A 26282-nucleotide genomic window follows, 5' to 3' on the forward strand; every position below is an offset into this window, starting at 1 on the left:
GGGCTAGAGAAAGAAGACAGAGAAGGAAAGAGAAAGAAGAGTATAAATCTAAGAAAAATAGGAAAAAAGTGAGATCCGAAAAGAAGAAGAGTAGAGGAATCAGAAGAAACAATCAGCGTAAACTGAAATTATGTCATGTACATGTGCATGGCGCATAAGAAGCGTTCTAAGGAAAGTACTTAGATGATCAGTCGAAGAAAGAATGAAGAATACATACCGACAAGCGCAGACGCCCGATTAAATTTCAACATTAAATTTTTCTAATACGAACTTGAGTCCATAAATAAAATTTCTTATCAAGATAAAACATTAGAAACGACATTTTATATTGTAACAAAAATTGTATAATTAACGTTTTATTTAAAATGTCACATCGAAATATTTTGCATTAATTAATATCAACTAAAATCTGTACAAGGTTGTTTTAGTAATAATTTAAATCGCTAATTTAGCATAGTGCATCGTAAAAGCAAAGAGTTACAATCAACCGTTTTTGTTAACAACCCTATCCCTTCTGAATAGCAGTCCCAAAGCCAATCGACTATCTTTCTCGCTCGTATTTCTTTTTCTCTTCTTCCCTCGCTGTTTTCTTTTCTCTCACATTTTATATTCAGAGACGCATGCACATACTCACGCATATAGGAAGAGAGAGAGAGAGAGAGAGAGAGATAGAGAGAGAGAAAGAGAGAGAGAGAGAGAGAGAGAGAGAGAGAGAGAGAGAGAGAGAGAGAGAGAGAGAGAGAGAGAGAGAGAGAGAGGAACAGAAAAGAAACAGATACACACACCTTCTCGAGCTGCTATCATGTGAAGGTGGGGATCCGCATACCCTGACCCACAAGCGGCTTTGATCTCTACCCAGTCAGTCCCTGTCAAACATGAGGAAGGCAATGTAGATCCGCTCGACGTAACATTGTGCACATTACTAAATTTTTTCGTGGTAAAGAGAAACAGTTTGTTACGCACGTGATCGAAACAAAATAGTGCATCAATTTCGTATTTTGAAAATAAATCTCTCTTCTTCTCTCTTTCTTTCTTTTTCTTTTTTTGTTTTCCTCTTTCTTCATTACTCTTCCTATCGAAGAAATAGTAAAAACAATTAAAGACAAGTTGAAGATGATATTGAGAACCGCTTCTGGAGGCATCATTCTTTTTGTCGTGTTCGTCGGATCAGTCGCAGCGCAAGATGATGATTCCTTGGCTAGTACCTTCCTATCAGGTAAAAATTCTTTTTCAACTAATTATAAAAAATCTTAAATAGAAAGAAGGAACAATATTATTTTTTCATCAAATTTATAAAAAAAGGTTGTTTAAAATTCATAAAAAAAATAATAAAATTCAGATACTTTTAGATCAATATTTTTTATTTATGTTTGAATTTAGAAACACTATGATAAGATACTACGGATATATATATATATATATATATATATATATATATATATATATGATATACGGATATATATATATATATATATATATATATGATATACGGATATATATATATATATATATATATATATATATATATATGATATACGGATATATATATATATATATATATATATATATATATATCCGTATATCATATATATATATATATATATATATATCCGTATATCATATATATATATATATATATATATATATATATATATATCCGTATATAATATATATATATATATATATATATATATCCGTATATCATATATATATATATATATATATATATATATATATATGATATACGGATATATATATATATATATATATATATATATATGATATACGGATATATATATATATATATATATATATATATATATATATATGATATACGGATATATATATATATATATATATATATATATATATATATATCCGTAGTATCTTATCATAGTGTTTTTAAATTCAAACATAAATAAAAAATATTGATCTAAATGTATCTAAATTTTATTATTTTTTTATGAATTTTAAACAACCTTATATACACGCACACACACATATACATATCTACGTTAAATATATTAGTGTTTAAATATAATGCAAAATTAATACTCAAATATATATTGTAAATAGAGTAAGTTAACAAATTATTAATGCTAACGATAAAAAACTGTGATAAATATGTATATGTCAATTTCCTAGTTCCTTTTATATCACGAAAGTTTTTATCGCATATAAGAAGAAAGAAAGAGAATAAAGTTTATGACTGCATGTAGAGTTTACAATCATATACTTTGAGTGACTGAGTGATGAGACTGTATAAATAAAGGTTAACTCGTAAATATTTACGATTACCATTATGTTCAAAATAAAATACAACATAATGTCCTATAAAAAATAAAATGTTATAATAATAGCACGAGCATTTTCCTTTTATTAACCATTTACGTTTCCGTAACGATATTTCTACTTTATCTTACTTGATATCTTTTTTACATTTATATAAAATTTACAATTTAAATAAATTTTAGTTATACAAATAACACTTTATTAAAACATCATATTCTTGAAATAGTTTAGATACGTGTGCAGCTTATTAGAATATGTATATATATATATATATATATATATATATATATATATACATATACGTACACACCCACACACCCACACACCCACACACACACACACACACACACACACACACACACACACACACACACACACACACACACACACACACACACACACACACACACACACACACACACACACACACACACACACACACACACACACACACACACACACACACACACACACACACGCACGCACGCACGCACATATATAATTTTCTTTACGAATGTATAATATTATATATATAATACCATACATTCGTAAAGAAAATTAAAATCTATATAACAACAATGATGTATGTTTAGAAAGAGGAAAGGATAAGTTTTTATTATAGTTTTGTAAAATTACATTAAATTTATTTTATTTATCTGCATTTTTTCTGTAAAACGATTTTTGTATGGAATACACATGACTGAAAAAATCATCTAGTAATAGCAGCAGTAATAGCTGTTTCGAGAAATAGAAATTCCCAAGCGCGGAGATATGCGGTACACACTTTTATAGGTAGAATCTGTAAGGATGCGACTGTTCCACTTTTAGGAGTTGTTGCACTATCGTCGCGGATGATGGTCGATTCGCTGCCACTATATTCCTACTTAAAAAGTAGGAAATAAATCCATTCATACTTATTATTAGTTAGTTCATGTAATAAACTAATTATTTATTTTTTGTTTAATTTATTTATTGCTTACGAAGCTAAATGTCCTATTATTTTAATTTTTTATTATCGCAATTATAATAAATAAAATGAATTATTTTGTATATATATATATATATATATATATATATATGGCAATACATTGTATTTTTATAAAACTTAGAATTAAATATAACGATTTCTGTTTTAAAATATTTTTATAAATGTACCATTAAATTAATGTAAAATATTTGACAATTACATGCATTTAGTTATGTTAAAAAATTCGTAGTTTTTTGTAATTTGTTAAAACATTTATTGCTTTCTAGAAATTAAAGAGTTATAAAACAAATTTTTTGAATTATATAAAAACGTACACAAGGTGTACTACATAAAGTATTACAGATGTTTTTCGAAACTTGATGTTGTACAAAAAATATTTATAATAAAAGTTGTTCGATTGGAAGAGGAAGAAATAGGATGACATATTTGATATAAACTATTAAATATGTCATATTTTTTTCTTGAAAATAATATAATATATATCAAATTAAAATATAAAATTCTCGTACATTATTCAATTTTTGGTCATTATATTCTTCTAACATTTTACGTCGAACATTATGAGCAATCGATTTATATATAAAAAAGTAGATTGTTTAAATTTTAGTACTTATATCTAAACTCAAACTAATCCCTATCTTGTTTTCTTCTTGAACTAATAGTTACAAACTAAATCAAAATGAAAGAAGATTTCTCTTATGGACTAAAGTGAATATTGGACGGCACATATTAATGTCTATATCTAACATATCAAATCTACCAGGGACAATTGACGTAATTACTTTATTTTCGTTGGGTGTGGTAATTTTTAATTTAATAAGCACACCAGCTCTCCAAAGCCTACGATTACCAATTTTGATATTATTATATATTTATATTATATGTGTATATATATTTATATTTATGCGTGTTTTAAATTTATTTAAAGTGTTTTTGATTAATAGTTGATTATATTGATAAGATTTATTACGATCACGTTTTTTTTCAAATATATTATTTAATTAATTTCTTTCAACTGGTCGCCAGTTTTCCTAATAAAAATCACACAATTTATTCAAAATCTAGATTTCAAAAATTAAAAAAGCAAACTTTAAAAATTACATTTTAGTCAACTTTTGAAAGATACTGTGCTTCTTATTAGTCTACATACTATTATTACTAAAACATTGAAATATACTTAATATAAATAATGTATATACATTTCTATATACAAATCTACCGATTTTTTTCTTAAAACTTTACCTATGTATTTTTTATACATCAAATAATTTTTCTCATTATTCTATGCATAAAAAAAGTATTAACGTAGAGATAACATAAGATATGAAGTATAGAGTAGAGGTAATATACTCGAGAAATAAATATTTTATAAGATATTTCATAGTTTATGTAAAATTTTATCAAATTAAAATATAAAACATCTCATAAAGATATATTCTATTCAATTATATTCTATTCAAATTTTATACTCTTATAGCTGAATGATAAAAGGAATCGAATAAATATAAATATAAAAAACCAGTGTAACTTCATTAAGAAACTAAGTTAATCTTTATATGACGTTGGCACTTACATCCAAGGTCAAAATAATATCCTTATCTGTTGTCTCCCTTCAAACCAAACAACTTTTGTTGAAAACATTTTTTTCTAAAACCTCTTGACTTTTAGATATTCGATAATATTATTTGAAATAAAATACCCTATATTCCTATAGGATGTCTCACAATCTTTGTAAAATACTTTAATAATGTATTCTAGAGCTAAAATAAAATAAAAAATTTTAATATAAAAATATCATGGTTGCAATGATTTTTAAGGGGATATCGAACTCATTTTTTTATCGACTGAACCATATTTTTTGTGCATCGAAATGTTTTTATTGGTTGCACAGAATAAAAAATCATTTTCCACGATTAAAGTACACATAGAAACAATGGATGAACATTCCGATTTTTTTGACTTTTACGTAAAAATCGGAATGTTTATCCATTATTTCTATGTGTACTTTAATCGTGGAAAAGGATTTTTTATTCTGTGCAACCAATAAAAACATTTCGGTGCGCAAAAAATATGGTTCGGTCAATAAAAGAAATGAGTTCGGTATTCCCTTAAGTTATAAACGATCACGCACGAAGTTTGCCAATAAAGAAGCGTAGAATTCGCGCTCAGATCTGTAGCTACCATAGATATATTAAATATAGATCGGGCTTTGTCTCATTTCTGCCTTAGATCCCCGCGCGTCAAGATAACTGTCGATAGATAACAAATTTTCCTCTCTTGCGCATGCGCATTTGTATATTTCTCTCAGTGAACAATAGATATATGACACATGACAATTGACATTTAACTTTTAAAGTGAGTTATTTTCGCGCTGTCAAAATGAGCCGCTGGGAGAAATGCGTTATTGCATATGCGCGAAGGAGGAAAATTTTCCCCCTTTACCCCACTTATCTTGACGCGCAGTAGATAAATGAAACTTCATCTATATTTAATATATCTATGGTAGCTACACTTATACACGTATCTATCTGTCATTTGATTATATGTCATCTGTTATTGATTTTTAGAAATCAAATCGACTTTTACTACACACTGATTTTTATCGTTTCTTATATGCGTATAAACTACATAGTAGTTAATTAATATTAACATTATAAATATTGTAAGCAAAATATTTAATTTTTTCTTAAATAATAATTTAAATAATAGATTAATTATTTAAATAGAATTATAAATTTAATATTTTCACATATTTAAGAAGTGAGGTTTATTTTTATTTATGTATTTTGTTTATTTTTATTTTAATCAGAGAAGAAATTTATAAAAATCACTTTATTTATATAAAAATATGGAGAGTGTGACTCCAGAGAAATGACGGTATTTCTTTTGTCAGTTAATAGCTAAATTATAGATACTAGACAAATAAATCACACTTTACAAAATTTCTCTAAATAAAAAACAACAATTTCCCTTCATTTCTTGAATAAAGTCATCACTCTTCCAAGTGGTTCTCCATTTTTTAAATGAAATGACACATAAATTTTTACAGATTCAAGTGCAATCATAGAAACAAATCATTGTTATCTCATTCACTTTTTAAAATTTTGTGTAGTTGAGAAAATATGACAAAAAATTCCATAAATTCGCATGTTTATAAATATTTTTGTAAAAATTAAATCACAAAAGTATTTATCAATAAGTCTATGCAATAAATACTATTATAAATATAACAACTGAATCAAATAATTCATGTTTATTCGAGGTAAAATTATTTGTTTTATACATATTTACAATATTACTATTGTTTAATTAACTGTTAATATACGTGCATTTTGAAAAAAAAATTAAATAAAATAGTCTATTTTTAAATGTAATGCAAATAACAATATGCAATATATAACACAATGTGCAATATATTATATAATTTCTTATATGCATTTATTTATTTTCATTTAAAATCTGGCGGGAACAAATAAAACATAACGAAACCAATCAAAAGTGAAAACTTCATGGCGTCACTCTAATTAAGGACTCTTTAGCACAAAATAGTGTTAAATCACTTTAATTAAGAAGATTTTAAATCGACATAAATTATTTACCATATTTTAAGAATTGTCCTTTTGTCATTCTCCGAAAAATCGGTAAGTACTATTATCTCAAATATTATACAAAAGATTTGAATAAACATTCAAAAAAGTGTTGTTACTATCTCTAACAAATTCCGAGAAAATATATGTGCATATACATATAAGGTGCATTATAAAGTGTTACAAATTGTTTACTTGAAATCTATAGAGATAGAGAAAAAATTCTTTTTAATTATTTCAGAATTTATTTTGATATTTGTGAGATTATTTTGCTATATGTGTGCGTGCGTGTGTATATACAGCGTGTCCCACCTGGAAGTGGCCACCCTCTTTTATCTTTTAAATTAAAAGAGATAGACCATAACAAATATATACGAAATTAAATGGCTTGAACTGAACTTTATTGTGAGTATAGTGATTGGTTACAAAATATTTTACATATACGAGATTTTCCGGCTTAAAATATCGTGGGCGACGTCTACCATTTTGGCCCTACGATATGACCAACTTCTGATTCGTGCATTAGAAGTTGACGTATGTCGTATGTATGTTCACGTACGTCAACTTTTAATGCACGAGTCAGAAGTTGACCATATCGTAGGACCGAAAATGAAATGATAAACGTCGTCCGCGATATTTCAAGCCGGAAAATCTCGTATAATATGTAAAATATTTACATTAAATTATACATCCATTGTATTTGTTTCAAACAGTGCTACAACTTTTATTATATCAAAATATCTACATTATAAAAAAATTATGCATAGCTCTCCGTTCTTTAATACAAATAAATTTTGTAATCAATCACTATACTCACAATAAAGTTCAGTTCAAGCCATTTAATTTCGTATGTGTATTTGTTATGGTCTATCTCTTTTAATTTAAAAGATAAAAAGAGGTCACTTCCAAGTGGGACACGCTGTATATAAATATATATATATATATATATATATATATATATATATAATACATATGCATATCACTTATTTTGATTAAGTTGGCAAGTATGTATAGTTCTCGACACACAAACACACACAGAATTATACCTAATTATACATACTAATGGTTTTAGTAAAATTATTAAATTTTTGTTTTTAATATTGATTTTTTAAATTTAATTTATTATCGGTAATTATAAGAATATAAACTCCAGTTTCAGAATTAGTAAAAATAATAAATTTAAGAAGTTCATAATTGTTATATCATAAATTTATAATATAAATATAAAAAAAATATATATTATACAATATATTAATATATACATATATTATTAAGTATACAGGGTGTCCCCGAAATGGCGGATCAACTCTTGTCGGTAGATAGAGCGTGTTAAACTGAAGAAAAAAATTTTATATCATTTTGCTAAATTCTCAATAATTAATAAGATATAAATTAATAAAGATCGGCCAATCCGTGCCAGTATAAGCGTGCGGCGCGAAGAAACCTCCCAGTTGTTACTTGATACTAGGCGCGCGACAAGACGTAAACGCAGAACACACTGTACGTGTCTCTTTAAGTACGCCCTTTGTACGTCCTTTGTATGTCCTTTGTAGACTGCTCCGCCTACTGTCTCGCCGCGTGCCTAGTATTAAGTAACAAGTAGGAGGCTTCTTCGTGCCGCGCGCTTATCCTGGCACGTATTGGTCGATCTTTATTAATTTATATCTCATTAATTATTGCGAATTTAGCAAAATGATATAAGATTTTTCTCTTCAGTTTAACACGATCTATCTATCTACGAGAGTTAATCAGCCAATTCGGGGACACCCTGTATATATATATATATATATATATATACAGGGTGTCCCAAAACACTTGTACCAAAACGCGTGAGCAGGTAGAGGACATTAAGCCGAACAGAAAAGTCTTATACCATTTTGCGAAATTCGCAATAATAATCAAGATAATAATTATTAAAGTTAGGCGAATAAGAGCGCACCGAGACACAGGAGGCAAGCGCTCGAGCCGCCCGAGCTTGTAGGCCGGCCCAGTGTATTTAGCATTGGCCGTCGGCGCGCGGCGAGGGGAGAGAGAGATAAGCGCGCTGCTGCCCATGGTTACCACGTCGTTACCGCGCCGTTCTTACGTCTCGCGACACCGCGCAAAAACTCAAGGTCCAATATTATTAATTAATAAACGCAAATAAAAATAATATTTCGATACAACTAATGAGGTAACGATTACAACTTGTAATCGTTATGTTCTGCTTGAGATTGTTTTAGTGTCTGTTGTTAAGTTTGCACGACGTGTTTTACGAATTTCGGAAAAATAAGAATTCTACAACTTACAGTTGGCTGCAGTCGGGAATAAAAAAATAACAATAAGAACTCTAATAGTACAAAAGTACTATTAAAAAATAGTCTTACAGTTTCTGACAAAAATTAAAATATTTTTTACATTAAGAAAATCGAAATTAATCAAAAAGATGTGCTAATTTCGCGAAGAAATTTTTAGCACGACACCCTTCTCTCTAAAATATTAAAACTCATTAAATATTTACATTTTTGGCAAAAATTCCTAATAGTTCTATTCAACACAAACATACGTATATGCAATTTTAAAACGATATTCCATTAATTTATAATTTTTATTCAATTTTTGAAAAAAAATTGTTAATTGGCGGATTATCGATTTGAAATTGCATTTATGTGCTGAATTTGAACAGAATTATCGGGAACTCTTGTCAAAAATGATAATATTTAACACGTTTTAATACTTTGTTAGAGGAGAGGATACGTCGTGTTAGATTTGCGAAATTAAAAAACGATATTCTTCAATTTCAATATTTTTAATATAAGAAATGCGGAACTTTATAATTTTTATCAGAGATTAGAAAACTATAAAAAGTACTACTAAAACTATTAGTATTTATTTTTTTAATTCGTAAAAAGTCGTGTCAACTTTGCAGACAGATTTTATTCACATCTGTAAGAAATAAAAATTATTTTATGTGAAGAAACGCTATCGTTTCCACACCACCTTGAAGTAGATAGCTTGGCGCGTTTTTTTTACAGTGGTATCCCCAGTAGGCCTAATCCACTTTCATAATTTAATTCAATAATTGTTCGAAGTGCCTTCCTCGTGCTTGTAAGCAGAGGTCGGCTCTTCGAACAATTTGTCGCGTCGCACGGTGCGTCATGTCGGGGGTGATTGTGTTGAAGGCTGCTAGAATAGCCTCGCGTACTTCATCTTCGGTACCTTCGCGACAGTATTCTACCGAAGCTTTAATATATCCCCAAACAAAATAGTCCAGCACGTTCAAATCTGGCAAACGTGGCGGCCAATTGATTGGGCCTCCTCGACCTATCCATTTATCTGGATATTGCGCGTCTAAAATTTCCCGTACTCGACGGGAATTATGTGTGGGAGCTCCATCGTGCTGAAAAATCAGCATTTGTCGCGTGCGGAGATCAACGTCTTCCAAAAGTACCGGCAGTTCATTTTCAATGAATTATGCATACGTTTGTCCGTTGATATGTGGCGGAAGAAAATAATGTCCGATCTGAAAATCATCAATAGATAATAGATAAATTATGATTACGTTACGGGCGAAAAGATTTTTAATTTACAAGAATATTTACCACTCTGTTAGCGATTACTCCTGCCCATACATTTATCGCCCATCGATATTGGAAAGCGCACGGACGTATGGCGTGAGGATTCTCTTCTTGCCAAAATAAAAAGTTACGAGAATTAAATACGCCATTTGGCGTAAATGTAGCCTCGTCCGTCCAAAATGTAATCGGGAAATAAATTATTTCGCCGACATTGTGCGAGAAATCTTGCACATTTTTTAAAATAATTATTGAATGTTACAGTAAATTTAATATAAAAAAAATTGAAATTAAAAAAATGAATATACCTTCACAAAAGTGGACGCGTGATATTACGTCTCGCGGAAGAAGTTGTTGCACCCGTTGGTAGTGGTATGGACGCAACCCATTCTCTCTCTCTCTCTCTCTCTCTCTCTCTCTCTCTATATATATATATATATATATATATATATATATATATATATATATAAAATAATCATCTTTATTAGTAATTTTACATTTATTAGTGCTCCTTTGAAAAAAATGATAAAATTATAATATAAGAACTTACGTAATATAAGCATATACATATATACAAAAATATAAGTAATAATATAAGAGTTATAAAATGTAAAATATAAGCATTATTTTGATAAAATTTATTGTACTATAACCATTTGTATTGTTAAATATACATATAATTAATTATTGTCGATAATTATACATAACAAGAGATCAACCTTATTTTTTAAAGTAAAACTATCTTGATTTCTTTTTATATAAATTTCTTCTAATATTCTACATAAAAAGTTATAAAAATATAATGGCCAAAAGTTGAATAATTTACGAGATATTTTGTACTTTAATTTGATATAATTTAACATAATTATGAAATATAATTAACTATGAAATATCTCATAAAATATCCATTTCTACTTTTACGCTGATTATACAAAATAATGAAAGGAATTAATTGGTGTATTAACTATGAAATATCTCATAAAATATCCATTTCTACTTTTACGCTGATTATACAAAATAATGAAAGGAATTAATTGGTGTAAAGTAAACAGTTGGTTTTAAAAAAGAAATATATACTACTCATTATAAATATCAATTGTTCATATATTTTTTAAACAACTATGTATTTTCTTTACACCAATTCATTCCTTTCATTATTCTATGCATAAATGTATTAAAACAAGATAATCGAAAAACGGATATTTTACGATATTTCATAGTTTATGTACAATTATAACAAACTAAGAAATAGAAAATATCTCTATAAACTATACAATTTTTAATTATTATATTGTAACTTTTTATGCAAAATATTGTGAGAAATCTATTTATGTAAAAAAAACAAGGTAGTTCCGTTTGAAAAACTAAGGTTGATCTTCATATGACCTTGATACGTACACTCAAGGTCAAATTAATTTGCCCTATGCCGCTTTTTTCTTCCTTCGAGACAAACAACATATTTGAAAATTTTTTTCTAAAACTAACGGATTTTAAGATAGTCTAGCGGATTGATTAAATAAGCCACCTTGTATATATATGTACATACATTACCGTTTTAACTCTTGTTATGATAATTATTGATAATAATTAATTACATAATTAACAACACATTCATTTCATAAAACAATGTTTTACAAAAGTTGTTGTCGGTTACAAAGTGGTGTATTTAGCAGTATTAAGGTTTGATTCACATTATCAAGATCACATCTTTATTTATTTTTGAAATAAAATTTTCTATTTTTTATCCAGATTTTGACAGTTGGTATTAAGAGCTTATCAAAATACAGTGATGTTTATTTTTGTATTTATATACAAGCATTACATGTACACATATACATCTCCGCACCCCCCTACACACGCACACACACACGTACACGACATACACACGTACACGCACTGCACGCACGCACACGCACTGCACGCACGCACACGCACACGCATACGCATTTCACGCGCGCACATTATTATATATTTATATTATATATATATATATATATATATATATATATATATATAAGCCTGCATAGCTTTATGTAATCATTCGTTATCTGCCGAAATCGAATTATACGTTAGTCGAAATACATGTAACTGCAACGACAGTTATATACGTAGTTTGAGTCAAACCACTCATTAACTATACCGTTATGTTTGTTTGGTCCGTTATAACTGCCAAACCAAGCTGATACCTGCACACATTTCTTAGCAAATCTATATCACATATGAAAAACTATATTACTATTTACTTATTACATGTTACTACTATTTGTTATTTTTGTGCTAAACTTTCATTCAAAAGTAACATCGACTATTATCGCATCTAACTTTCAGCCCAAAACTGGTGTTGGTTAACATGTTGTGTAAAACATTTACAATTTAATCAGAAGATTCATCTTTATCTGATAAATGAGTGTTCAAAAATGTTGCAGATTGTGGATACCACTTCGAGAAAATTATAAAAATTCAATATTATAAAATATAAAAATTAAATAAATCACTAAATGACATAGTAGAAATATATGTGATACATCACATATGCACGCACACACACATATACACATACGCGCGCACACGACCCACGTACGCTTGCACGCCCGCGCGCGCGCGCGCGTATATGCATAATATACATATATACTCATTGTCAGTCAGACGCACATTACACATCTAAATATCAAAAGGTGAAAAATACTTATGTAATTAAAAAAAATAAATTTAGAATTAGAAAAAAAGAGTGTGATGTAAAATTAATTCAATACATTTTTAAAAATGTTTAAGCATTAGGAAAGAAAAATTTTATAATTTTATATATAAATGAAAAAGCTATATATATATTTTTCTCTGTATAATTGTCATACAAAAAAATATTGTAGTTAATTATACAAATAAATATTATATTTAAGTTTCTATGCCTTCAAAATTAAGAATTTTTTAATATATTTAAAAATCTATTTTTAGAAGAATTAATAATAATTAGGAAATCAAAATACTTTTGTAAATAGATAATTTTATAATTGGTAATGTCTGCACTTATACATATATAATTTAATATACTCACATAATTTTATAAAATGCAGCTTGACTTAAACACATTTCTCTTCAATTTAACATAATACACGAAAAAAAAATTTCAATAACAGGAAATTTTTTCTGGCGGCCATTAACTTATTTTCTGCGAGAATCAAAATCAAGTTCAGTCACTCTTAAGAATTTTGTAAGATAATGTATTCACTGGTGAGATTAGATATGCAGGAATTTTTACCGTTCATTCACGGAGTTGTATTCACGCACCTGTAAATGAGATACAATTACAATTAACTTCGACAAAAATCCAACTTTTTTTTCTAACCAGTCTTTCTATAATTTCGTTGCTACAAAATATAAAATAATACTGTCTAATCAATGCACACATGAAATACTCTATATTATATGTTTAAATCGTTAGACTTTTTGTCTTTTATTGAAGACTTAAATTTAGTCTAATCTAATTCATAATTTGAGAACTTATACTTTTAAATACTTTTATTTGTTTGTATGCATTTCCATAATTTTAATGAATCTCTTTACTATTATATTTTTATTATATAATTTCTATAATATTTTTATCATTTTTTATGTAACTTAAACAATATAATACAATTTAAATTATGAAAATGTGTTTATATAAATTTAACTATATTTTTTTATAATGACAAAAATGGATCAATGCAAGTTATTTGAATTATATGAAGTAAGTCTAAAAAAGTAAATCATAAATCTTAAATCAAAAGTCATAGATTTTACAAGAGTATTCTATATTTCGAGAAAAAATTCGAAACCTCTATAAAATTTTTGTTTTGCTTTTTTTCTGACAAAATAATTTTTTTATTTATATCATTTTTAATATAAAAAATTTCTTATTGAAATCAATTATATGAATTAAAATATCAATAAAATCAAGATTATATTATACTAATTTAACTCTTTATAGTACTATAAATAAATTAATTTAAAATTTTTTATCTTTAATTCAAATTAAATTAAAAATTGATTTATATCAATTTAATTGTATCACGTATAAATATGTCTAAATATTTTCGTGATTTTCGCAAAATATGCTTAAATATTTTGTATAATTCATGTATACAGGATTTTTAAATTCTTTAACGAGCACGGCGAAAATTGCTGACTGTCCGGGAGTATGTGTACACGCATTGGCGACGTTAATGTGTGACGATGTCCTTGAAGACGTGCAATGTCCTACGAGCAGTATGCGATGTTGCCTACAGGATCCGATAAACAGCACAGGATCATCTTCCGAAAACATCATCGATGATGAAGGACCGATCTCGACTGAATCTGTGACAACAATCAAAAATACTGTGATTTCTACGACACCCACGACAACTATCACAATGCTTAGCACATCGACTTCTTCCACTTCATTAGCAACTATGCTGGTATATTCAATAGATTTTGTATTTAAAAATAAGGGTCGACATGCTGAAAATTGCTATAGAAAGTTTTTTATTGTTAAAAAATAAGATATTATCGCTAATACTGTGAATTAATTATTTTAAAAATTATAATTATATTACATATTATAATTAATGGTAAATATGCATAAGTACTACTCCAAAGAAAACTCAAATTTTTTTTATTGTAATCTAGTGCGAAGATAGTACGTACAAGTGTTTTTACTAAGTCTTTCTGAAGAAGTTATGACAATGGAGAATACTAAATACGATGTATTAAATGGAAACATAAAACTACGTATACTCAGCCCTTCACCTTTGTTTACAAACATATAGTTTCATAAAACACACACACACACACGCACGCACGCACGCACGCACGCACGCACGCACGCACGCACGCACGCACGCACGCACGCACGCACGCACGCACGCACGCACGCACGCACGCTCGCACGCACGCACGCACGCACGCACGCTCGCACGCACACATACACACACGGGGGGGGAGTGTAAGGGGGTTTTCGGCCCCTCTCCCGCACCCACCCCGTCCACCTCATTTCACGTAAAAAGTTGCAAACCATATAAACTTTGCTTTGTCTTGCAACGTACATGCGAAGCGAGATGGACGGGTGGGTGCAGGAGGGGGGACCGAAGGCCCTCCTTGCACCCTCCGTGTATGTGTGTATGTTATGAAACTAATGTTTTTTTTTCCATTCTATCAACTTTTTTTGAAGATCTTATGAATAATGATGAATAAATTTATTTATGTAATTTTTTCATTAAAAACTTATAAAAACATTTGCGCCTTCGTAAAAACACTTGTACGTACTATCTTCGCACTACTTTTCTTGATTACAATTAAAAAAATTTGAATTTTCTTTGGAGTAGTACTTATGCATATTTACCTAATTAATATATTAAGATTTAATATAATATAATTATTATTTTAGTTATTAATATTATATTAATATTTATTATTAATTTTATTTAAGAGCCTTATAAATTATTATTTTTTAATTATTTTCCTATTTTTTTACCAAATTAAAGATTTTGATACGTTTTATTATTAAGGATATATTTTTATTGTATTCAAAATTGTTGTCACATATATGTATTTTATATTTATACATTCTTGTTGTTTTGCAGAAGAACCATAATGAAACAAATGAAAAGTCATCCGGTAAATATTTCACTGTTCTTTAAACTGTATTTCTTTATTTTAACAAAATTGCATTTCTTCTAGTTGTATTAAGTTGTTTTAACTTGATTTCATATAAATGTATATATATATACGTACAATATATAATTTTTCTCAAAACGTAGTATTTTTTATTATATTGTTTTGTAAAATTTTTACTTATATTGACATAAATATTAAGTAAAAGAATGTCTTTTATTACACAAGATATATTAGCAATATATTATGAAAAAAAAGTTACACTTATACAATACTCATTCATTTCAGAGAAAACTTGTTCAGGTATTTGTATGGCCGAGAGAATCGCAGATTATTGTGATGCCGTATTGATAATAGAATCTCTCTGTAAGCCCGGTTTCAAGTGTTGCGTGTCCAGGGAAGCTTTTGGAGAGTCTCCACCGCCTGAACTTTTGGTGATCGACCGCATAAATTCTTCTCGTTATGACGAAAAAAACAATAGTGAGATTTCGTCTCCATCGACAACAATAAAATCAAATCATATATCGTCGATTGATGTTTCTGCAACCGCCGTCGCCACAGTGATGACGACAATGACGACGACAACGATGACCAAGCAGCCATTGACGATAACGACGCAACCAACATTGCACCCATGCAAAGGAAAGTGTACGAACGCATTGTACGCACTCTTTTGCGATAACATTGATGAAGATGCAGACTGTCCTGCTGATGGATCCGTGACAGTTTGTTGCGTCAATGAATCCTCACCAGAAAAAGCAGTAATAAAATTTTATATTTAATAAATTAAATTTATTCGTTTAAATGAGCGATAAATTATTACAGATGCATTAATAACTTGCATCAACAAAAAGCAAAAAATACTATTTTCAAAAAAATTACTTTATAAAATTTATTAATTAGAACACAATAATATTAGTATAGTATAATTATTTCAAAGTTCATACCAATGTATGCTGTATGAAATGTATTATTTTATTTAGGAAACAACGACGACGATTCGGCCGTCCACAAAGAATCCTCAACCGAAGCCATGTCCTGGCTTTTGTTTGTTGAAAATTATGATAGCTTTTTGCGAGCGGCCAAATGTCCTCATAACTAAAACGACTTGTCAATCCGGCTTCATCTGTTGTGACAATACTAAAAGTCCACAGGTAATTCACTTTCTATCAGCAGATACTAAATCACTTGTACCATACGAGTGATTACACAATTTAACAAAAAATAAGAATTAAGAAATAATCACTTTCTGTAGTTTTTTCGAGGATGCTGAATTTTAATTTTTAAATTGCTTCATTATGTTATAATTTTGAGAATAGTTAAAATTGTAAAAAAGAGTTACACATTTTAATGCATATACTTTAATGTATATACTTTGTCATATTATAACTATGTGACGTATTAAAAAAGTTTTATTGCAATCAAAATTAAATATATTATTAGGATTTTCAATTCTTAAAAGAAATTTGTATTGTGTCGTTTATAAGTAATAAAACATTTAGAAAACTTATAAATTAGATTATTAGATATATATTAAATAGTTGTCAATTATAATTATTGAAACATAAAAATTTTTTAAGTAGTTTTTTTTGGTAAAAACAAATCCGATATCAAAATTGAAAAGAGGAGAGTAATAAGTACGTTTCTTTGCTTTCTCATTTAAAAAAAAACAATTTCTTTATACAGGGTGTCTGGAAAATCGCCCGCAGTACTTTGAGAGTAAGAAAATGAAAAACATGAACTGAAGAATACGAAAATTAAAAACTAAAAAATTAAATTCTCGGACTATGCCTCTACATCTACATAGTGCATCTTGGGTTACGCCAAAAAAGTCCAAAATAAAGTTATTTATGTTACAGCATTGTGAAATAAATTATGATTACAATTATGAAAAATAAATTACGATCTTTTTAACAAAAAGTAGCTATAACTCGGAAACGACTTATTTCCGGACCTATGTTTATATAGTTTTTTTGTTTCTTTCTTGGTCTCAAATTATCTCCCGAAGTACTGCGGGCGATTTTCCGGACACCCTGTATTACATTTTCATTAAGAATATAAAAAATAACCATTAGGTGAGAAAAAAACACGATCTATAAAGTTAAAATTATTAGTTTAAATATATCACTATGATACCTAAGTCTCTTTCATGGTTAATAAATGAACTAATAAAATATTTTTATTTATTATACAGCTTTGCCATCATATTAACGTCATTTTAGACTATAATATGTATCGTCTCCAAAGTAAAAATGAATACAGCTCATAATAAAAAAATTTTTTGATTTTTCTTGATATATAAATAGTCAACTAATAATGATTACCTATTTGTTATGAGTATTCATAACAAACTCATTATAAAGTACATTAAAATATTTTGCTTTACATTAAAATATTTTTTCGTTTTTCTTGCAACTTTAATTATAATTTTTTTTAAATTGTGAAATAATAGACTAATTTTAAATTTGGAATCATATTTAATATAAAAAACTACAAGAAGTAGGACTAAGCTAGATCTTATGTTCAAAAAAATTAGGGAATTATACAGATATAGAAAGTCACTCCTGATTTCATTCATTTTCAGATATGTTATCAAAATTATCACTTTAAGTAATGTTGTGAAGATTTTAATTGCCGCTTATGTGTGAGGAAATCAAGTAACGTTTTATAATGCATAAGGATCGCATAGAACAAGCGTAGGCGGGAGAAGCTCCATTCTTCCCCCTGCAGAACGAAAAAGTTTTAACCTAACCCAATTTTAATTTTAATTTAAAATCAGAAAAAAGTTTGTGTTAGGTTAGTTATAGTTATGTCCCATGAAGCATTTATAATATTTTGCATATATAACAGTTATATCTTATGTAGATATTATAACTATCATATAACTATAACATGACGTTATTTGTTACGCATATAAATGAAAAAAACAGCGAACACACATATACATTACATATAACGCTTACATTAGTTACATATATGGTGTCACAGAATTATATAATATTCATAATATTTTTTTATTAATAACTTTTTAAGAAACAAGTTAAACGAGTTAAAAGCTTTATAATATTATTTAAAGTGATGATCTTGATAACATATCTGAAAATTGTTGAAATCGGAGATGGCTATCTATATCTTTATAATTACCAAAAATTATTCATTATTTAACTGTATTATAAGTCAGTTTATATGAATAATATAAAAACTCTTTGTAAAATATTATATAAATAATAAAATGTTGGTTTTTTTTATTATGTAGACGCCGAAACCAAAACCAAGACCTACCTTGCGACTACCAACGACTATATCATTACCACCGGATCCACGCTCAGAATGTCCCGGTTCCTGTATTGTATCTTATTTATCATTCACTTGCTTCAGTAAGTTGTAATCATGCAGAAAATGCGAATTTCATATTTGAAACAAAATACATCATATTTATACATATGATTGCAGGAAATGCCGAACTGACAAGTTTATTCAAATGTAAAAAACAAGGATATCAATGTTGCGCACCGAAATCTTTGATAAGAGAATTGCATGGTGGAAATTCTACGGAACCAGTTCTGACTAATAGAAATGATACATTTCACACTACTTCTCGACCTTACACAACGTTCACTACATCGATTTGTAAGTAATTATTTCGATCTAGTTTATCATTACACTTTATAAGATTATAAAATTCTACAAATTAAAAATCATCGAAAGAATAGATATAATTGCTTTAAATTAAAATTTACTATATATATATCATCTATGATTAAAAATTATATCATAAATTAAATTAAATTATCTGGTAAACCTGAAGAAAAGGAGTCCACCTCTTATGATTTTGACCTTGACATATGTTGTCTAGATCATGACTCTGAGTAACTTCTAAAAGGTTTTAGCCATCGTTGTTTATTAAAAAGTTATTATCAAAAGAAGTTTTTATAAATAGGATATAATTTTCTCACATCATGTATTTAATGAAAAGTACTTTTAATAAATCTATTATTTATTATTATTATTTATTATTATTTAATGTGATACAGTGAATGCATAGACGGGGGAAAGATTCCGCCCCTCTTCCTGCACCCCTACCCCGAAAAAACTATCCCAACCCAATCTGTGTTTGAGGCGTGAAATAGACTTTGTTTCGTGACATAAGTTAGATTGGCTTAATTTTTTTTCGGAGTAAGGATGCAAAGAGAGGGATGAAGCCCATCCCCTGTCAACGCATTTAATGTATCACATATTAAATAAATAGATATTACATTATATTAAGAATGAGCTTTCTAAAATATATATAGTACTAAAAGTTGTATATAATTTGTAAAAATTCTTTTGTTTATAACTTTTTAATAAACAACGACTGACGGCTAAAATCTTTTAGAAGTTACTCAGGGTCATGACCTTGACAACATATGTCAAGGTCAAGGTCATAAGAGAAGGGTCCCTTTTCTTAAGGTTTACCAATTATCCTATCATAAATTAAATCTGAATATACTAAAGATAGTCAATTTTATAGATGAAACAACAACAATTACCACTACTACTAAAAGTCCAGTGTACAGTAAATATGTCTGTGGCGTGAAGGGAACCTCTCGCGGTCCGATTCAAGCACGAAGTTCCGAGAGAGTTGGGCGTGTCGTAGGTGGTGAAGATGCGGACGCTAATGAATGGTGCTGGCAGGTCGCTTTGATAAATTCCCTCAACCAATATTTATGCGGAGGAGCACTAATAGGAACGCAATGGGTTCTCACTGCAGCGCATTGCGTCACAAAGTGAGTAAATATATTTATCGCTCATGTAATGATTACAATTGTTCACTCGCAAAAGATAAGTCAATTTGAAAAAAGTATCAAAAAAAGTTTATTTCTAGTATCGTCAGATCTGGCGATATGATTTATGTCAGGGTGGGCGATCACGATCTAACTCGCAAATACGGAAGTCCTGGTGCCCAAACCTTGCGCGTTGCAACAACCTATATTCATCATAACCATAACAGTCAGACGCTCGATAACGATATCGCTTTGCTAAAACTTCAAGGTCAAACAGAATTGAAGGATGGAGTTTGCTTAGTTTGTTTGCCAGCGCGAGGTGTCAGTCACACAGCTGGCCAAAGATGTACAGTTACTGGTTATGGATATATGGGAGAAGGTAAGTTGTGCATATGTAATGTATTTTTTTTTAAGAATGAATATCATGGCATTTGTATATATCTGTTACATAACAATATATACATTGATATTTCATAGCTGGTCCTATACCTCTTCGAGTTCGTGAAGCGGAGATACCCATTGTAAGTGATGCTGAGTGCGTAAGAAAAGTGAATGCCGTAACCGAGAAAATTTTTATTTTACCGGCTAGCAGCTTCTGCGCTGGTGGTGAGCAAGGAAATGATGCATGTCAGGTATATATTTATTATTTTATAACTGAAAAAAGAAAATATTTGATGTGTATATGTATTGTATAATCTAATAATATAAAAAATTTGTCTTTGAAGTAAGAATTTTTACGAAAACTGTGTGTGTATGAAGAACTAATTATATTTATCAATATTTAGGGCGACGGAGGTGGTCCTTTGGTATGTCAAGATGATGGCTTCTACGAACTTGTTGGACTAGTGTCTTGGGGATTCGGTTGCGGTCGCCAAAATGTACCAGGCGTATACGTAAAAGTCTCCTCGTATATAGGTTGGATAAATCAGATAATATCGGTAAATAATCTTTAGCTATCTTGTATAACGTTCGCGTCGAATACATCTGATTTACATGCATTTTATTTATTGATGGAAGATTTTACCTTCACATTTGAGTACATTATTCTATATGTACGATAGAGGTATAGTAATGCAATAATCTGTAGACTCTTGGAGATAGACTTGACATTAGCTGTATTGTATATATATGGCATTACAAACGTGTATACCTGTTGATTAATTATTTTATAATCCATTGACATTGGCTACATTCCAAAGAGAGATATATTTTGAAAGATAAAGAAAGAGGAAGCGGTAAAAGACAAAAAGACCCGACTATTTTCTTTTTTTATTTACAAATCGAGTTTTCGCAAGTGCCCGTTATTCTTCATTAATGTTAATTATTATATTGTTTACAGGAAATATGATATATTTATAATATTTCTCAGCTATAAAAAATTGATTTTTATTCCAATTGTAATGTAATATATAAGTTATTCTTTTTATTTACCGAATAAATAAATCTGAAATCTTATTTAATGTTGAAAATTAAAACAGTCGAATTCATAAAATTTTACTCGCTTTTCTTTGTTTCATTTTTGTCCAAATAAGCCGTCAAAATTTAAGAGACAGTTCCTAAAAAGTAAACAAATTAATTATAAAATAATAAATGATTACGAATAATTATTTTATATAATCAGAAGACATTGTAGAAATATAATTGTTCAGACACAATCAGATGTATGTTTCCTGTTAAACATATATTTACTCATTTTCTGTAATGATAAATATACCGATTAGAAGAATTAAATCCAATAACTTTGAGTTAATTATATATTGCCAAAGTGATAGTTTTGAATAATATTTGAAAGATTTTTAGACATTCAATGTGATACAGTCTACAATTGTATAATTGCACATAGACTTTTCATGCATAGTCTACCCACCTCGCCTGGTGCTTTCAATGGAAAATTGCAAACTTATTTTAAAGTCTTTTTAAATGATATATAAATTTTAAAATAAAATAAAATAAATAAAATATTTATAAATTTTATGTGTTGTGTAATGCAAAAAATATATTTAAACACAATATATATATATATACATATATATTTGAATATACATTAAAACATGTAACGTTAAAATTACAAATAACATTCTGTTGGATTTTGTTGCAAATTATAGATTGTCTAAAGAGACTTTTATTAAAAGAAATTTTATTTGTTAATATTTTTTTAATAAACGCCGAGAGATTGCTAAAGCTTTTCAAGTGGTATTTATAATATCCAAATAACTTTTGTCAAGATCACGTATTGCAAATTATGCGCTACATATTATGTTGGAAGAGCTCGGACAGTAGCCGTACATAATTTTAGTTAGTGTCAGCAAAACTGCAACACAAATAAGTAGTCTTTGCATTTTGATATGCTAAAAAAATACAAAAAAAAATTTAAACAGAAAGTTTTGGCATAAAAAAAACTAGATTTTAAACATTGTGTATTGGTATAATGCCAACAAAAACTAAATCAAAATTAAGCATAATATGACGCCATGTCGTGGCAAAATATCATTGGAAATCAAACTTATCTGCAAACTAGAAACTTTCCAGCAAGATACATTGTAACACTGTATCTTACTGAAAAACTCTTACGGTGTGATGGCAGAAATGCGGTAAAAATTGAACATACGCTGTCATCTCAAAAAGTAACAGCAAAAACATAGCAGAAACATAGCATGATCTGTTGTTATAAAATGGCAGTATTAAGAAATATTATATCGAGTTATAGTTTTTTTGTTATGCTACGAATCTTGTATTTTAGTTTCTCTCTGTCACGAGCAAATATAAAGACTACAAAGCGTGACTAACGTGAAAATTAAAAATATGAAATATTTATTTCTATCAGATTAATTTCTGTGATACGACTCCAACATAGAATGCAGAATATTAAACGGATTATAATTACATTAAATTATTAAACGGAATATTAAACGGATATTAAATTTATTTTATTACTTATTTAATTATATCAAAATTATTTATATTATATTTACAATATAACATGTTACATATATTTATGCCCGGAAAATTACAAGTAAGCAGCGACTTATCGATAATATTTACACCATTTAATACCTAATATTTAATTTATAATACATTACACATCTTTACTGCGTTTTTACTGTTATAATTTGATAGCACATAATGTTTTATTTTTGTCGTTTTTTTATTGTTTATTTCAGATAAGACATCTGTTCGATATTTACTGCATGTTGTCACATCGACAGCAGATAATATTCGATTTTTATTGTACTAGAACACTTATAGGCGCACAGCGTGCGTTATTTGTTTCTTGTGCAATTAATCATACACCGAAAAAATCATATTCTCATTTTAAGAATATACCACTTATTTTTAGAATATCTTCCTCTAAAATAAGCGCCATGAGGATTTTCTTAACTAAAGACAGAAATCCTCTAAAAAATAGAAAAGTATTAGATATTTTTAATATGTAAGAATATATTCGGATGCCGCGTGGTTAAACAGTGTAATACACGCAATGACGTTTCGCAAACGTTGTAGTTTGCATCTTCAGGGCTAAGAGCCCCGACACTGAGCTCTCTTGAGTTGGGGTTCTTATCTTGCGAGAGGTTTTTCTATCTACGGGAAAAATATACCGTTATGTCCTCTAGTGGTGTAAGCACAAATAGAGTTTGTATGATACAATTTAAGAATATTTTCTTTACTTCATATACTATTCTTAATAAAAGATCATTAGAGGAGAATATTCTGAATTTTTTAGAATATTTTATTGGAGGAAAGCTTTAGAAGGAATTCTTCTAAAATAGAGAATACAATTTTTTAGAATATTTTATTGGAGGAAAGCTTTAGAAGGAATTCTTCTAAAATAGAGAATACAATTTTTTCGGTGTATGTTTATATAGAAAAAATAGAACATTTTCAGGTAGCAAACACGTGTCATTTTGACGTCAAAAACTCATTGCTGATCATCCAATGACGTCACATGATCAAATAATGCTTAAAACGTTTTTTGTGACATCTTAATAACATTGTACAAAAATGTCATATCGTAATATCGTGATTTTTAAGTCGTAATTATGTCATTTCTACAAATAAATATTTTGTAAATCAATTGCAAATTTAAGAACGTCAACAGTTGTTAAAGAACTTCTCAAACAGATTTACAATATTGATTTATATATATATATATATATATATATATATATATATATATTGCATATATGTATATATACAACATATATATATTTAAATTATTATTATATTAATATGTATATCCTAAGTAGAAAGAATAATATCTTATAGTAATATATTATTGACAGAAGTGTAACGTTAGTTCAATGTTGATTCGACGTCTATATAATTGAGAGGTTGAATCGAATTGGAAAGTTGATTTTCGTGAATATCGATTTATTATTTTTCAATATTTTATGGTATTTGAAATTATCTAAATTGACTGTATTTTTTTATTATTATAATAGTAATAAGTATATAAATTTACAAAGGTAAAAATACGCGTAGTAAAATTAAAAATTTTAGATATACAATATTGTTATATACGTGTTCCTTTGCTTGCCACTATGCGGCGCACTCAGACTTAAGTAACTTGTATTCAAGCCTACAAAGAACAAGTATACTAAACATAAAATTCAAAGTATATCTTTTTTTTGTCAGTTTAATTTCTGATATAATTTCAACAAAGAATTTAGAATGTTAAGTAGATTTGTAACTAGACAGATAGATAAACCAGAATATTAAGCAAATTATTTATAATTGGACGGCGAAACAGTTCACTTTACTGTTATTTGAACAAACTCAAAATTTCTATATAAATTAAAAATACATATATAATTTATTATATTTATTTTAATTATTAATTAATTCTATATGGAGTTACCAAGCATTTTAATATAATTAATTGGTTGATTCAAAGTTAAAATTGTCGTTAAAATGTCAATAATAAGACTAAAATGGTCATAAAATAACGTTAACTTGAAATGTCATCATCTGTCTGTGACATTAGCCCGTTATTTTCACATCATTACATCACGTCATTTTTGGCTCAAATTGACCAAATTTTGACGTCAAAATGACGTGTACTTGCTACCTGAGTTATATGCGCGCGGCATTTATTTTGTATATGTGTACACACGCACATGCGCGCGCGCATACACACGCACACGCACACGCACACGCACACGCACACGCACACGCACACGCACACGCACACGCACACGCACACGCACACGCACACGCACACGCACACGCACACGCACACGCACACGCACACGCACACGCACACGCACACGCACACGCACACGCACACGCACACGCACACGCACACGCACACGCACACGCACACGCACACGCACACGCACACGCACACGCACACGCACACGCACACGCACACGCACACGCACACGCACACGCACACGCACACGCACACGCACACGCACACGCACACATCATAATATAGTACACATATAACATATATACATATACACATGTATAT

The 26282-nt window shown here is 28.7% G+C and overlaps 1 protein-coding gene across 1 annotated transcript; it reads left to right on the top strand.

Annotated features, from left to right (window-relative positions):
• Positions 1-869: 869 nt before the first annotated feature.
• Mas (trypsin-like serine protease domain-containing protein masquerade) lies at positions 870-22040 on the top strand. The gene is made up of 11 exons (XM_072902322.1): positions 870-1216; positions 14544-14854; positions 16019-16052; positions 16338-16810; positions 17033-17203; positions 19306-19426; positions 19503-19679; positions 20560-20815; positions 20914-21191; positions 21290-21444; positions 21598-22040. The coding sequence occupies exons 1-11, from the start codon at positions 1114-1116 to the stop codon at positions 21763-21765; spliced, it is 2247 nt and encodes a 748-aa protein (XP_072758423.1). The 5' UTR covers positions 870-1113; the 3' UTR covers positions 21766-22040.
• The last annotated feature ends 4242 nt before the right edge of the window (positions 22041-26282 follow it).

The sequence above is a fragment of the Anoplolepis gracilipes genome, chromosome 11, assembly GCF_047496725.1.
Source record: "Anoplolepis gracilipes chromosome 11, ASM4749672v1, whole genome shotgun sequence".
In the NCBI taxonomy this organism is placed as follows: domain Eukaryota; kingdom Metazoa; phylum Arthropoda; class Insecta; order Hymenoptera; family Formicidae; genus Anoplolepis; species Anoplolepis gracilipes.

What these genes read in the sequence shown, in the direction of transcription:
- Mas (XM_072902322.1), top strand. Translation starts at nt 1,114, where the DNA reads ATGATATTGAGAACCGCTTCTGGAGGCATCATTCTTTTTGTCGTGTTC. An exon ending in AACAAATGAAAAGTCATCCG is followed by an intron (nt 16,053 to 16,337) that starts GTAAATATTTCA and finishes CATTCATTTCAG; the next exon opens with AGAAAACTTGTTCAGGTATT. An exon ending in TTATGGATATATGGGAGAAG is followed by an intron (nt 21,192 to 21,289) that starts GTAAGTTGTGCA and finishes GATATTTCATAG; the next exon opens with CTGGTCCTATACCTCTTCGA.